Source organism: Vipera berus (assembly GCF_964194415.1).
Source record: "Vipera berus genome assembly, chromosome: 6".
NCBI classification, from domain to species: domain Eukaryota; kingdom Metazoa; phylum Chordata; class Lepidosauria; order Squamata; family Viperidae; genus Vipera; species Vipera berus.
Window position 1 is genome coordinate 74,474,946 of NC_138208.1, and position 14,828 is coordinate 74,489,773.

At 44.6% G+C, this 14,828-nt stretch overlaps 1 protein-coding gene across 2 annotated transcripts in view; it reads left to right on the forward strand.

Moving 5' to 3' along the window:
- Positions 1 to 4,478: 4,478 nt before the first annotated feature.
- The window catches only part of DHX58 (DExH-box helicase 58), a 36,560-nt gene continuing 26,210 nt past the window's right edge, over positions 4,479 to 14,828 (forward strand). Inside the window, exons 1-3 of one of the 2 annotated variants that reach the window (XM_081331057.1) lie at positions 4,479 to 4,665; positions 12,902 to 13,096; positions 13,452 to 13,653. In XM_081331057.1, the coding sequence (XP_081187183.1) occupies positions 12,929 to 13,096; positions 13,452 to 13,653 (370 nt within the window). In that variant the 5' untranslated portion in view covers positions 4,479 to 4,665; positions 12,902 to 12,928. Of the gene's footprint in view, positions 4,666 to 7,838; positions 8,005 to 12,901; positions 13,097 to 13,451; positions 13,654 to 14,828 lie in introns of those variants that run through there. The other variant, XM_081331056.1, reaches the window with a different exon arrangement.

Sequence of the window (14,828 nt, forward strand, 5' to 3'; positions counted from 1 at the left end):
AAGCACTATATATTGTGATAAAAACATCAAAATTTACAACATCAGAGCAAGCTACATTTTGTAGCAAAAAAGTTTTAAATCACATTTGATGAAACAATATATCTCTTTTAATAAAATATTTAGGTACGGCTTCCCTGATACAATGTAATAGTTTTATTTGGCTGGCCATAAGTCAATTTTAAAATAAGAAGTAGAATTTCACTTCAGTAGGAAAGGGGATTTTAGACCCAGAGGTTCAATTGAGTTTGTGTTTACACAACACCCCAATCCTTATATTCTGGTTTACAAACTAGGTTGACCAGGTTCACACAATGCACTTAATTGCAAATTACATTTGTGTTTGCCATGTGTAAACTTATCCATAGGAAATAGTTCCTGTATTTCGCACAAATTTTCACAGTGAATTCTGACACCAATGGACACAAGGAGAAAGGGGACAAAGCTTGTGACACTATGCTTTCCCAGGGTTGCTGTTTAAACTTAAAGATGCGGGTATTTCTTAGACTTAGAAGGACCAAAAAGTTTGGTCTACACAGGCACCCAAATGGGGGTTCAAAGAAACATAATAGGCATTTTAACAGGAAATAAAACATTTAATGAATGGAGAGGAATCTTATTCTAAAAGAGTTAAAGGGAAGATAAACTTTTAACCTCTTAATCTAAGTCCTCTGCAGAAACAGCCCTGGAAAGCCTCAGACTAAATTGCTAATCAAGAGCAAAGAAATTTCTCCTTCAACACAGCTTTTAAAAAGGGAGGGGAACTTGCCTCATTTTGTTCCTCTATGTCCCAGAAGGAACACCTGTTTACCTGCTACCTGTTAAGCCAGCTAAGCGGGGATCTGGAATTGAGGTTGCAGGAAACCGATAACAAAGGTGGGGATTAGATTCTTGACATTTTGGGAGAAATGGGCTGCATTCTGGCCCTTTAGCTTTTCTTGTATCTGTATATTCTCGTCTGAAGGAACAGTCACTGAGGTAAACCCTGCAGGCATCCCTCTTTAACATTCAATTCTAGTTCCGTTCCAGAGCCTTGAACCGCATAATCAAAACTTGCATTTCTTATTGAGCCAGCCCTCTTATGCCAATAGGGAACTTAGCTTTCAACATATGTCTTAGCTGCCATGTCTAAAAGTATAGACAGAGAACAGAGCAGGAGAAGGCTAAATCAGGGCAGAGTGGGATATTCTCTAGAGAAGAAAGCAGATGGTGGCATATTTACCAATTAGCCTATCTGCCTAGCATAGTAGTAGCAATTCGTATTAGAGTTCTATCCCAATTTGTACCCAGAAACTTAAGGCAGTGACCCCAGCACTCTTTCATTGTTATTTCCTCACTACATCCCTGTGAGGTAGGCTGGGATGAAACTAACTGATCAAACATTGCTGTGTAACTGCCAGGGCTGAGGCTGGACTTGGACCTCTCTTCCAGCCTTTTAAAGGTAAAGGTAAAGGTTCCCCCGCACATGCGTGCTAGTCGTTTCCAAATCTAGGGGCCGGTGCTCATCTCCGTTTCAAAGCCGAAGAGCCAGCGCTTGTCCGAGGACGTCTCCGTGGTCATGTGGCCGGCATGACTAGATGCCAAAGGCGCACGGAACGCCGTTACCTTCCCACCGTAGTGGTCGCTATTTTTCTACTTGCATTTTTACATGCTTTTGAACTGCTAGGTTGGCAGAAGCTAGGACGAGTTACACAGCACTCAGGATTCAACCCGCCAAACTGCCGACCTTCTGATCGACAAGCTCAGCATCCTAATCCACTGAGCCACCACATCCTTGTACAGCACCCCAATTGGTTCATCATACTGGCTCTTTGGAGTTGCAGGGGGTGGAGAAATGTTGTGGGGGAGGATTTAGAGACCCTCCTGTTTTGGAGCCGGGGGCACATGCCCCCACACCCCTCTGCTTCCTTGTGCAAATAGATATTACAATTAGGCATTCTCCTGAAAGTAGTTTGATTTGAGAGTAAGTTACACCAACAGAGAAATCCCCCTTGTGCTTTTAAAAGTCACGTTAGTTTAATTGCCGACATTCATGGAAGGTAGAATTTCTGTTTACACCTACTTTCCTTTTAAAAACAGGAATAAAATCAGCCAGAACATACCGTATATACTTGAGTATAAGCCGAATTTTTCAGCCCACTTTTTGGGCTGAAAAACTCCACTTCGGCTTATACTCCAGTCAACAAAAAAATTTTACCGAGGACTTGCGCGCGGCCGAGGCTTCGGTGCTTCCCTCCAGAGGAAGAAGGCGCTGGATGCAGCCGGCTCTGCGGGGAAGGGGGAGCGGCGGCGGGGGCGACGGAAAAGCCGCAAAAACGGTAGGAGAGATGCTGACTGGCGGCGGCCTCGGAGGAGGCGGAGGGGGAGGAGGGAGGGAAGGGTGACCGGGCGGGGGAGGGGGGGTGAGCCAGAAGGAAAAGGGAAAGTCATCCCGCAGAGCGGTTGCGAAAAGAGGGAGGAGATAAGCCAGCCCGGTACCTGGATCCGCTTCCTGTGTCTCCTCTGCTCTGCCATGATGTCCCCGTTTTGGTCTCCTGGTGACGTGGGGCTGAGCCGGAAAAGGGGGAGGGGAGACCGAGGGAGGGAGGAAAGAAGAGAGAGAGAGAGACGAGCTAGCGTCAGCCAGCGGTGTCACGCGGGGCAGCAAGCCATTAGGAGCCCTTGGGGAGGCAGCGCAGTCTGGCCGCTGGGCTTGTGTGTGTGTGTGTGTGTCCCATCTGCAAAGCTTCCGAGGAAGGAGAAGCGGGATACTGGTTGGGGGGGAGCGGCAAAAGCGGGGGGGGGGGAAGAGAGAAACGGCTCCGCCTTTGGTTCCCCCTCCTAAAGCACAGGGGCGCTAGAGAAAGTTTGGAGTTGGGTAAGGAAGCGCAAAATTCAGGAAGAAAAGCGGGGCGGCGGGCGAACGGGAGACCTGTACAAGGGGGAAGGGGAACTCTCTGCTTTTGTGCGTGCGTGCGTGCGTATGTGTGTGTGTGTGTGTCCCATCTGCAAAGCTGCCGAGGAAGGAGAAGTGGGATACTGGTTGGGTCGGGGAGCGGCAAAAGCGGGGGGGGGGGGGGAAGAGAAACGGCTCCGCCTTTGGTTCCCCCTCCTAAAGCACAGGGGCGCTAGAGAAAGTTTGGAGTTGGGTAAGGAAGCGCAAAATTCAGGAAGAAAAGCGGGGCGGCAGGCAAACGGGAGACCTGTACAAGGGGGAAGGGGAACTCTCTGCTTTGTGTGTGTGTGTGTGTGTGTGTGTGTGTGTGGCCCATCTGCAAAGCTGCCGAGGAAGGAGAAGCAGGATACTGGTTGGGGGGGGGAGCGGCAAAAGCGGGGGGGGGGAAGAGAAACGGCTCCGCCTTTGGTTCCCCCTCCTAAAGCACAGGGGCGCTAGAGAAAGTTTGGAGTTGGGTAAGGAAGCGCAAAATTCAGGAAGAAAAGCGGGGCGGCAGGCAAACGGGAGACCTGTACAAGGGGGAAGGGGAACTCTGCTTTGTGTGTGTGTGTGTGTGTGTGTGTGTGTGTGTGTGGCCCATCTGCAAAGCTGCCGAGGAAGGAGAAGCAGGATACTGGTTGGGGGGGGAGCGGCAAAAGCGGGGGGGGGGGAAGAGAAACGGCTCCGCCTTTGGTTCCCCCTCCTAAAGCACAGGGGCGCTAGAGAAAGTTTGGAGTTGGGTAAGGAAGCGCAAAATTCAGGAAGAAAAGCGGGGCGGCAGGCAAACGGGAGACCTGTACAAGGGGGAAGGGGAACTCTCTGCTTTGTGTGTGTGTGTGTGTGTGTGTGTGTGTGTGTGTGGCCCATCTGCAAAGCTGCCGAGGAAGAAGAGGAGGCAGTGGCGGCGGAGGCGGCCGCAGCACCGGCAGCCTTCCGCTTTTGCCGCTTTTGTGTGTGCGTGTGTGTGTGTCCCATCTGCAAAGCTGCCGAGGAAGGAGACACACAAAGACACACAAAAGCGGCAAAAGCGGAAGGCTGCCGGTGCTGCGGCCGCCGCCGCCACTGCCTCCTCCATTTCTCCTTCCTCGGCAGCTTTGCAGATGGGCCACACACACACACGCACACACAAAAGCGGCAAAAGCGGAAGACTGCCGGTGCTGCGGCCGCCTCCGCCGCCGCCACTGCCTCCTCCACCCAACCAGTATCCCGCTTCTCCTTCCTCGGCAGCTTTGCAGATGGGACACACACACACACACACACACACACACACACACACACAAAGCAGAGAGTTCCCCTTCCCCCTTGTACAGGTCTCCCGTTCGCCCGCCGCCCCGCTTTTCTTCCTGAATTTTGCCCTTCCTTACCCAACTCCAAACTTTCTCTAGCGCCCCTGTGCTTTAGGAGGGGGAACCAAAGGCGGAGCCGTTTCTCTCTCCCCCCCCTGCTTTTGCCGCTCCCCCCCAACCAGTATCCTGCTTCTCCTTCCTCGGAAGCTTTGCAGATGGGACACACACACACACACACGCACACACAAAAGCGGCAAAAGCGGGGGGGGGGGAGAAACACCTTGTTCTCTCGTCTCAGCGGAGACTTGTTTCGGGGGATCCAGCCTCTGTCACCCCCTTCTCTCAGCTGGGCAGCTGACAGAAAGGGGCGGCAGAAGCTGCATCCCCCGAAAGAAGTCTTCGCCGAGAAAATGGGCGCTGAGATTTTCTCGGCGAAGACTCACCTTCTCCCGTTCATCACATTCTTCGGTAAAGAGATTCACTCGATCCACGGTTTCAAGGTTGGGGTAGAGAAATCCCGGTTTGTTTCAAGAAACCGGGGTGGTTTATGAGCCTATAGATTTTAGACTTTGCATCTTGTTTTGCTTCCTCGGTTCCCACGAAGCCCGAAATTCTTTTTTCCCCCCTCTGGTTTCTGCCCAACTGTCAACTTGTGGTAAAACAAACAAACAGAAAGCCCCCCCCTCTCTCTCTCTCTCTCTCTAACGAATTGAACAGGCACCCAAGCTATCAGGTGATGGCGTTCACGCTTGGGTGTTTGCGCGGATCAGAAACGGAAGGAGAAATTCATTTCTGCTTGCAATTCACTATCTCGGGCATCCCTGAGAGAAGAGAGCTTTTAAAGAAGCAGCTGCAAAATTCGTTCATCCTCATCCTCTTCCTCATCCTCATCCTCATCCCCCCTCTCTCTCTCTCTCTCTCTCTCTCTCTCTCTCTCTCTCTCTCTCTCTGTGTGTGTGTGTGTGTGGTGTGTTATCTCGAACCAGATGGGATGGCAAAGTCAAATGCAAATGGGGATCTTGCAGATCTTGCCCTGCCTTTCACCCCACGGTTACCTTCTGTTCTTGATGAGCTCACGAGTGCTCAAGGACAAAATAGGGCAGGGCAGAGCCGGCAGTTAAAAATAGGATGCAGATAAAAGGAAAGGTAAGGAGGGGTTCAGGTTGAGAGGAGAGGCTGCGTAGCCTTAGTGTAACTCCTGTTTGGGCTGACTGGGTTGCCTCCGATGGGCTCTGACAGTGGAACAGAATGGAATAGAAAATATGGAATGGAATGGAACAGAACGTAGAACAGAACAGAACAGAACAGAACAGAATAGAATAGAATAGAATAGAATAGAATAGAATAGAATAGAATAGAATAGAATAGAATAGAATAGAAAAGAAATATAGAAAGTGAATGGAATAGAATAGAATAGAATAGAAATATAGAAAGTGAATAGAATAGAATAGAATAGAATAGAATAGAATAGAATAGAATAGAATAGAAATATAGAAAGTGAATGGAATAGAATAGAATAGAATAGAATAGAATAGAATAGAATAGAATAGAATAGAATAGAATAGAAATATAGAAAGTGAATGGAATGGAATAGAATAGAATAGAATAGAATAGAATAGAATAGAATAGAATAGAATAGAATAGAATAGAATAGAATAGAATAGAATAGAAATATAGAAAGTGAATGGAATAGAATAGAATAGAATAGAATAGAATAGAATAGAATAGAATAGAATAGAATAGAACAGAATAGAATAGAATAGAAATATAGAAAGTGAATGGAATAGAATAGAATAGAATAGAAATATAGAAAGTGAATAGAATAGAATAGAATAGAATAGAATAGAATAGAATAGAATAGAATAGAATAGAAAAGAAATATAGAAAGTGAATGGAATAGAATAGAATAGAATAGAAATATAGAAAGTGAATAGAATAGAATAGAATAGAATAGAATAGAATAGAATAGAATAGAATAGAATAGAATAGAATAGAATAGAAATATAGAAAGTGAATGGAATAGAATAGAATAGAATAGAATAGAATAGAATAGAATAGAATAGAATAGAATAGAAATATAGAAAGTGAATGGAATAGAATAGAATAGAATAGAATAGAATAGAATAGAATAGAATAGAATAGAAATATAGAAAGTGAATGGAATAGAATAGAATAGAATAGAAATATAGAAAGTGAATAGAATAGAATAGAATAGAATAGAATAGAATAGAATAGAATAGAATAGAATAGAATAGAATAGAAATATAGAAAGTGAATGGAATAGAATAGAATAGAATAGAAATATAGAAAGTGAATAGAATAGAATAGAATAGAATAGAATAGAATAGAATAGAAATATAGAAAGTGAATAGAATAGAATAGAATAGAATAGAATAGAATAGAATAGAATAGAATTATAGAAAGTGAATGGAATAGAATAGAATAGAATAGAAATATAGAAAGTGAATAGAATAGAATAGAATAGAATAGAATAGAATAGAATAGAATAGAGCTGGAAGGGACCTTGGAGGTCTTCTAGTCTAGCCCCTTGCTCAAGCAGGAGGACCTATACCAGTGGTGGTGAACCTATGGCACGCCTGCCAGAGGTGGCACTCAGAGCCCTCTCTGTTGGCACGTGCGCCACCACCGCTGCCAGCAGCAGGTCCTTGTCGGTTGGTGGACTGGAAGAAAAGGGAGGGGGAAGCATTTTACATGCGTGCATGCGCGCACGGGGCCACGAGCAGGCACATGCTGCAAAGGGGGCGGGGCTAGTGCCTGCGTGATACTCACTAGCCCAGCCCCGTTCTCACGTGGTGCGGTGCCTTGTATCTGCACCCTGCGGCGCGGCGGTTGGCATTTTTGTGCCTTGCGGTACGGTGGCCCATTTTTTGCTCCCCCTTTTTTTCGTGCCAGAGGCGGCACTCAGAGGCGCCTCCCTGTCCCCTCCCCCGAGGGCACCAGAATGCCGATGCTGCCTTGGCACTTTGTGATAAACAAGTGGGTTTTGGCTTGCGGTTTGGGCACTCGGTCTCTAAAAGTTTCGCCACCACTGACCGATACCATCTCAGACAGGTGAATGTCCAGTCTCTTCTTAAAAACCTCCAGTGATGGAGCACTCTTGATTTCTGGTGACAAGCTGTTCCACTGGGCAGCTGAGAGAAAGGGGCGGCAGAAGCTGCATCCCCCGAAAGAAGTCTTCGCCGAGAAAATGGGCGCTGAGACGCCTCATTCTCTCGCTCAGCGGAGACTTCTTTCGCGAGATCCAGCCTCTGCCGTGCTGCACCGAGAGAACAGCAAGCCGCCCCATTCTCTCGGCAGAGCACTCCACCGCCCCATTCTCTCGGCGGCTTGCCACCCCGTTCTCTCATCTCAGCAGAGACGTCTTTCGGGGGATCCAGCCTCCAGCTGCTGCATTTCCCAGCCTCGGCTTATACTCGAGTCAATAACTTTTACCAGTTTTTTGGGGTAAAATTGGGGGTCTCGGCTTATACTCGAGTCGGCTTATACTCAAGTATATACGGTAATAAGAATCTACCAGCTTCTTCTGATATGGGATTCAGTAGTATTGAGGGGAGGTTGTGTAGAAGCCCAGTGTCCCAAAGGCGAGTGGTTTGCCAAACGTTATTGATGTGGCTGTCGAGATCCCCCTTGGCTGGGGCACCACAGTTAGAAACACGGGAGCAATTTTTGGTTTCGTTTCAAGCTCTCACTGTGCGTAATAGAAAGCTGTGCCTGGGACGTCTTGTAAATGTGGATTCACATGTCATAAGTCTTGTCTCATCGCATCCAGGCGAGGCTATTGAATGAGTATGTATATAATTTGAAATGGTTTGTAGTGAATATTTTAAACGTTTTATAGGTTTATAATGCTTTGGATTTCTATGCCGATCATGTTATTTCAGTCTATGCTTAATATTAGATACAGCATACTTAGAGTCCCTGACATCTCTTTGGAATATTTTAATTGACTTTAAAACCATTGAAATCTGAATGTTTTGGGAGGTCTGGTTACATTGGGCTTGGGATGTTGCTAAGAGAATATTTTGAAAAATCTGAATGTAATATTATCCTGATATTAAGGACTGGATTCAAGAGATGTATAATTTATTTGGTTCAGAAAGGCAGTTTTATCTATTGATTAAAAAAGGATGTAATATGGTTTCCTTTCAAGAGATTTCATTACTTTTTACAATACAGTATTACCATTTATTTTCTTTAATTTCAATACTTTTAAATATTTAATGGATATGTGATATGTATTGATCGTTGCAATTCCTTTTTGTTTCATTTTTTGCTTTCATATATATGCAGTGTATGTGTGTGTGTGTGTGTATATTTGTTTTCTGAGGTTTTCGCAGGTGTTTGTATGTAGATCCTTGGTCATTCGGGTTTTTCCCCACGTAGAATTGGAGGTATCAGGGCAACATTTCGACGAAATCTCATCCGTCATCCTCAGGCTGGTGACTTCAGCTTCGTTCTTCTGGGAGAAGTGTGTGATAGTGGCTGTTTTTTCTTCTTTTTTAAACTGCCAGAGGGGGTGTGTTCTGTGGGTGGAGGCTTAGCTGTGTTCTGATTGGGTGGGAGTGTGTTTTGAATGGGGGCTGTGTTCTGATTGGGTGGGGATGTGTTTTGAGTGGATGGGCTGGTCTCAGCTGCCAGCCTTAGACCTGAACTGGTGAGTTCTGCTGCTTTTGTTTGGCTCCGTGTTTGTGGTGGTGCCATGTTTTTATAGTGGGTGTCAGTTTGCTTATGTGTGGTTTGGAGGGGTTTAAAGTGGCTAATGTTGCAGCTGTAGTAAGGTTTCTGTTTTGTGGTTGTGTGTCATTATCGTTGTGGGTTCGGATTTGCTTTTTGAATGGTTGTGTGGTGGTGATGTCATGTGATGTTATCATGAGTTTGGGTCTGGTATCATTCTTGGTGGTTGGGACTCGTCTGTCAATCAAGGCAGGTTTCAAAATGGCTGGTAGGCGAGAGGTATCATCTCGTTTGTTCATGCTGTGGGGGCGTTTTTCTATCTCAATGGCTTCTCTGATTATTCTGTTGTTAAAATGTTCAATTTTGGCAATAGTTCTGGCATTTTTAAAATCAATTTCGTGTCCAGTGGCTTTAAAGTGTTGGAACAGGGATGAAGTTTGTTCTTCCTTTCTGAGTGAGTTCCTGTGCTCTTCGATGCATGCAGTTATTCTTCTGTTGATCTGTCCGATGTATGTGGTGGTGCAGGTGGTGCATGGGATTTCATATACTCCTTGGTTTTCTAACCCAATTATGTCTTTGGGGTTTCTTAGGATGGTGAATATTTTTCTGTCTGTGCAGAATGCTGTTTTGATGTTGTGTTTTTGGAGGATCTTGCTGATTCTCTCTGTGATCCCTTTTAAGTATGGGAGGAGGGCTTTGCCATTTTCTTGTTCCCTGTCTTGGATTTTTGTGGGTGTCTCTCTTCGGATTAAGTTGGTAATCATGTTTCTTTGGAATCTGTTGGCTGTTAGTATGTTAGTGAGAGTGTGTAATTCGGTTTTTAGGTGTTGTTCGTCAGCTAGGTGTTTTGTTCTGGAGATGAGTGTCTTGGCTACAGAATTGATCTGTGCTGGGTGGTGGTGTGAGAGTGTATTCACGTAGCAGTTTGTGTGTGTGTTTTTTATGGTAGATAGTGTGTCCTAGGGAGCCGTTGGATTTCTTGTAGACTAAGACATCAAGGAAGGGAAGTTGATTGTTAGCTTCTGTTTCCATGGTGAATTGTATTTTGGGGTGTAGGCTGTTGAGGTGTGTGAGGAAGTCATCCAGTTTTTCTTTGCCATGTGGCCAGATTACAAAGATGTCATCTACGTATCTGAGCCAGAGTTTGGGTTTGTGGTTGGATTTTTCTAGAGCGAGGGTTTCAAAGTGTTCCATGTAGAGATTTGCGATGACAGGTGAAAGGGATGATCCCATGGGTGCTCCTTCCATTTCTTTGTATGGACAAAGATACAAACAAATGGAAGGAGCACCCATGGGATCACCCCTTTCACCTGTCATCGCAAACCTGGTACTCCCATCTCTTTAAGAACTTGCCACAGTTTGTTGTGATCCACACAATCAAAAGCTTTAGCATAGTCAATGAAGCAGAAGTAGATGTTTTTCTGGAACTCTCTAGCTTTCTCCATGATCCAGCGTATGTTGGCAATTTTATCTCTAGTTCCTCTGCCTCTTCGAAATCCTGCCTATACTTCTGGTAGTTCTCGATCCACCTACTGCTGGAGTCTAGCTTGTAGGATTTTAAACATAAGTTAGCATTAGAAATGAGTGCAATGGTGCGATAGTTTGAACATTCTTTGGCACTGCCTTTCTTTGGAATTGGAATGTAAACTGATTTTTCCCAATCCTGTGGCCACTGTTGAGTTTTCCAAATTTGCTGGTAAATTGAGTGTAGCACTTTTACTGCATCGTCTTTTAAGATTTTGAATAGCTCAGCTGGAATACTGTCACCTCCACTAGCTTTGTTGTTGCTCAGTTTTTCTAAGGCCCACTTCACTTCACATTCCAAGATGTCTGGCTCAAGGTCAGTGACCACCTCATTGTGATTATCAGGGACGTTAAGCTCATTCTTGTATAGTTCTTCTGTGTAATTTTGCCACCTCTTCTTAATCTCTTCTGCCTCTGTTAGGTCCCTGCCATTTTGGTCCTTTATCATGCCCATTTTTTGCATTAAACGTTCCCTTCATCTCTCCAATTTTCTTGAAAAGATCTCTGGTCCTCCCTATTCTATTATTTTCTTCTATTTCTTTGCACTGTTCATTTAAGAAAGCATTCTTATCTCTTCTAGCTATTCTCTGGAATTCTGCATTCAATTGGGCATATCTTTCTTTTTCTCCCTTGCCTTTCGCTTCCCTCCTTTCCTCAGCTATTTGCAAAGCTTCCTCAGCCAGCCATTTTGCTTTCTTGCATTTCTTTTTCTTTGGGATGGTTTTGGTTGCTACCTCTTATACAATGTTGCGAACCTCTGTCCATAGTTCTTCAGGCACTCTGTCTATCAGATCTAATTCCTTAAATCTATTTGTCACCTCTACTGTATATTCAACAGGGATATGATTTAATTCATACCTGAGTGGCCTAGTGCTTTTCCCTACCTTCTTCAGTTTAAGCCTAAACTTTGCAATGAGAAGCTCATGGTCTGAGCCACAGTCAGCTCCTGGTCTTGTTTTTACTGATTGTATAGAGCAGGGGTGTCAAACTCAATTTCATTGAGAGCCGCATCAGCATTGCGGTTGCCCTCAGGGGGCCGGGTGGGTATGGCCAGGGTGGGCGTGGCCTACTGGGTGGGCGTGGCTAGAGTGCGTATGGCCTACTGGGTGGGCATGGCCAGCTCTACATCGTTCGCATCAAGGGTGCCTATGGGGGCCCGGGCAGGAGTGGGACAGATCTGAGGGTCTCTGGCAGAAGGAGGGTCTCTGGGCCAGGGCCAAGGCAGTGGGGGCCATTCCCTCACTGTTTCCAGGATGGCTTCGCGGGCCACATGAAACCACTTCACGGGCCGGATCCGGCCCCCGGGCCTTGTGTTTGACATGTCTGGTATAGAGCTTCTCCATCTTTGGCTGCAGAGCATATAGTCAATCTGATTTCTTTTTTTTTATGAAAGAGTTTTACAGATACATTTTAAACATAAAAGCCCATCCCCCCCACCCCCACCTAGTTCCCCCTCCCCCTCCCTCTCCCTCCCCCCCCCCGACTTCCCAGAGCAAATACAGGGTATCGCACTTTAACTCTCCCTAAAAATAACTAAATAATAACAAATCTTCTAAATCTAATACTCATTCAAATGCTAAATGAAACTTTTTAGTCCCATATTTATTCTGGATATAATCAATCCATCTTCTCCGTTCCAAAATATATCTTTGTTGTGAATGGTCTTTCAAATATGCTGAGATTTTTGCCATTTCTGCCAGGTTCGAAACTTTTAAAGTCCATTCTTCTATAGTAGGCAAATCCTCTTTCTTCCAATATTGCTCTACCAAAAGTCTTGCTGCCGTTATTAAATTCAGCATCAATTTAGTTTCTATAGCAGTAGAGTAGTAATACCCAGCAAAAATAATTGTGGAGAAATTAATAAATTTAATTAATAAATTTAATTTAGTAAGTTTAGTAAATTAGAAGAAAGTGGAACTCGATGGTAAGGTTTTCAAAACCAGCAAACCAAATGCTTTATCCAAATAGCAGGATATTTTTGTAAAGGTTGCTGCATCTTCTAGAACTGGTTTGTAACAGTTCTCCTAGACCAGGGGTGGGGAACCTTGGCTCTTTTATGACTTGTGGACTTCAACTCCCAGAATTCCTGAGCCAGCCTAGACCATTAGTCTGCAGCCTGGGACTCTCCAGCTGGAGTTAAATTTCTATTGTTCCTGAGCCAGCAGGAATTCTGGGAGTTGAAATCCACAAGTCATAAAAGAGCCAAGGTTGCCTACCCCTCCTTTAGTACTTTAGTACATTTGATTAAGCCATTGCCTTCTCATTCCTGTCAAATCTCTCCATCTTCTGTGGGTTTTTTTTAATGGACTTGAGTGTGGCCTTCTGCATGCCACAGAGACTATGATGGAAAATGGCTTTTTCAGCAAGATGCTGTGGGGTCGGGGGGGGGGGAGAGGGAGAGAAATTAACTTGGAAGATTGGGCTGAATTGGTTTGGCTCTTGAATGCATTCACTATTTTTTTCCTTTCTTTTTTTTAAATTGTAGTTCGGCAGGTTTTCTAAAAGTGGCCCAATGGAACTGCGTGATTATCAGTTGGAGGTTATTGGGCCTGCTTTGGAAGGGAAGAATATCATCATATGGCTGCCAACAGGAGCTGGGAAGACCCGGGCAGCCGTCTATGTCTGTAAGAAGCACTTGGAGAGTCAAGATAAAAACAAGGTGGTTGTGTTAGCCAACACAGTAAGTACCAGTGGGTAGAGGGTGCTGGAAGATATTTTTCCAAAATCCATGGCTTCTTGGATTGCAAACAGCTCAGAGATGAAACACTTTGGACCTCAAACAAATACAACTCCTCTGTTAATTATAAAAGCACCCCTTTTTCCAGGTTTCTGCACAAGTTGGAACAAAGGAACAGCTTTTTTTTTTCTTCAGGCACATGGAAGTTTGAAGAAAAGGAGTTGCTTTAGCAGAAAAGAGTGGTGCTCTTTCCAGTTCAAAAAGGCTTCTTCCAAAACATTTTGGAAGTGTACACAGCCTAATGGTGTTCATTTTATCCCCTGGAAAATGTTTCATTACAGTCACTTTGTCCTGGCAGGTACCTCTGGTTGACCAACATCTGAAGAATGAGTTCAGTTTCTTAGAAAGTCAGTTCCAAATTACATCTGTTTATGGTGATAGTATCCAGAAGTTATTCTTCTCAGACATGGTAAAGAGCCACGACTTGATAATCTGCACAGCCCAAATCCTGTACAATGCTCTTAACAACCAGGAAGAGGAAATGCATGTGGAACTGACTGGTGAGTATCCAGTGGCAGGGTAATGGGAAGGGTACAGGTAGTCCTCGACTTATGACAATTGAGCTCCAAATTTCTGTTGTTAAGTGAGACATTTGTTAAGTGAGTTTTGCCTCACTTTACAACCTTTCTCGCCTAAGTTATTAAGTGAATCACTGCAGTGCTAAGTTACTCGCCCGGTTGTTAAGTGAATCTGGCTTCCCCATTGACTCTGCTTGTCAAAAGATTGCAAACGGTGATCACATGACCTTGGAACACAGCAGCGGTTATAAATATGAATCAGTTGCCAAGCATCTGAATTTTGATCACATGACCATGGGGATATTGCAAAGGTTGTAGCTGTGAAAACCGGTCATAAGTGACTTTTTTCAATGCCATTGTAACTTTGAACGGTCACTAAATGAATTGTTGTAAGTCGAGGACTCTCTCTACATGGAAAGAGCTTCTATTTATTAGAGCTGGTAGAAAAAAGTTTTCTGGAGAAGGAGTATTAAGACCATTGTGGTGGTTTTTGGTTTCTTTAAAGCAGTTTATAGCAGATTCATAGTAGAGACTGGAGCAGACAGTCACAGTCTCTTCAAGAAGAGGGAGCTGCAGCATACAGTAATAATGTAGTTTTAGCTGTGAATCCCCCATTCAAGCTCACTATTGTCTCTAGAGTCGTCTTTTGAACATAGTCCTGGATCACTGATAGGGCAACTTGGAACACCCTGAAATTAGCAGATCTTCCCTCTGAGAGCAGGGAAAGAAGATCCAACTTCAAAACCGCCTTTGTGGAATCTTCCACTATCTTGGGATAATTCTTCCCTGTCAAAGAAGAAGGAAAGGAGTTGAATCATATTTGAATATTACGATTTTTGAAAGTCTAGCAAAGAGTGAAACGCAAATTACATTTCAATTTAGCCCTATTTCAGGCCTGGACTCTTCACTGTAGCCTAATTTTTCTTAGAAGTAAAATGGGTAATGAAGTAAAAGTAAAGGGGTTCCTTTCCATGGTTAGCAAAGTTTGATCAAGAATAGTTGGGAATGGAAACCCTCCATTTCCCCTTCCGTGTTACCTTATATGTCTACTCTTCTCTAAATCCAGTTGCTAAGTAGCTTTTCAGAGCTAGTACTACTACACACTTTCAGAGCTTTCTTTCCCTTACGCCCAGTGACGGCTCCATGGAGTTTCATTT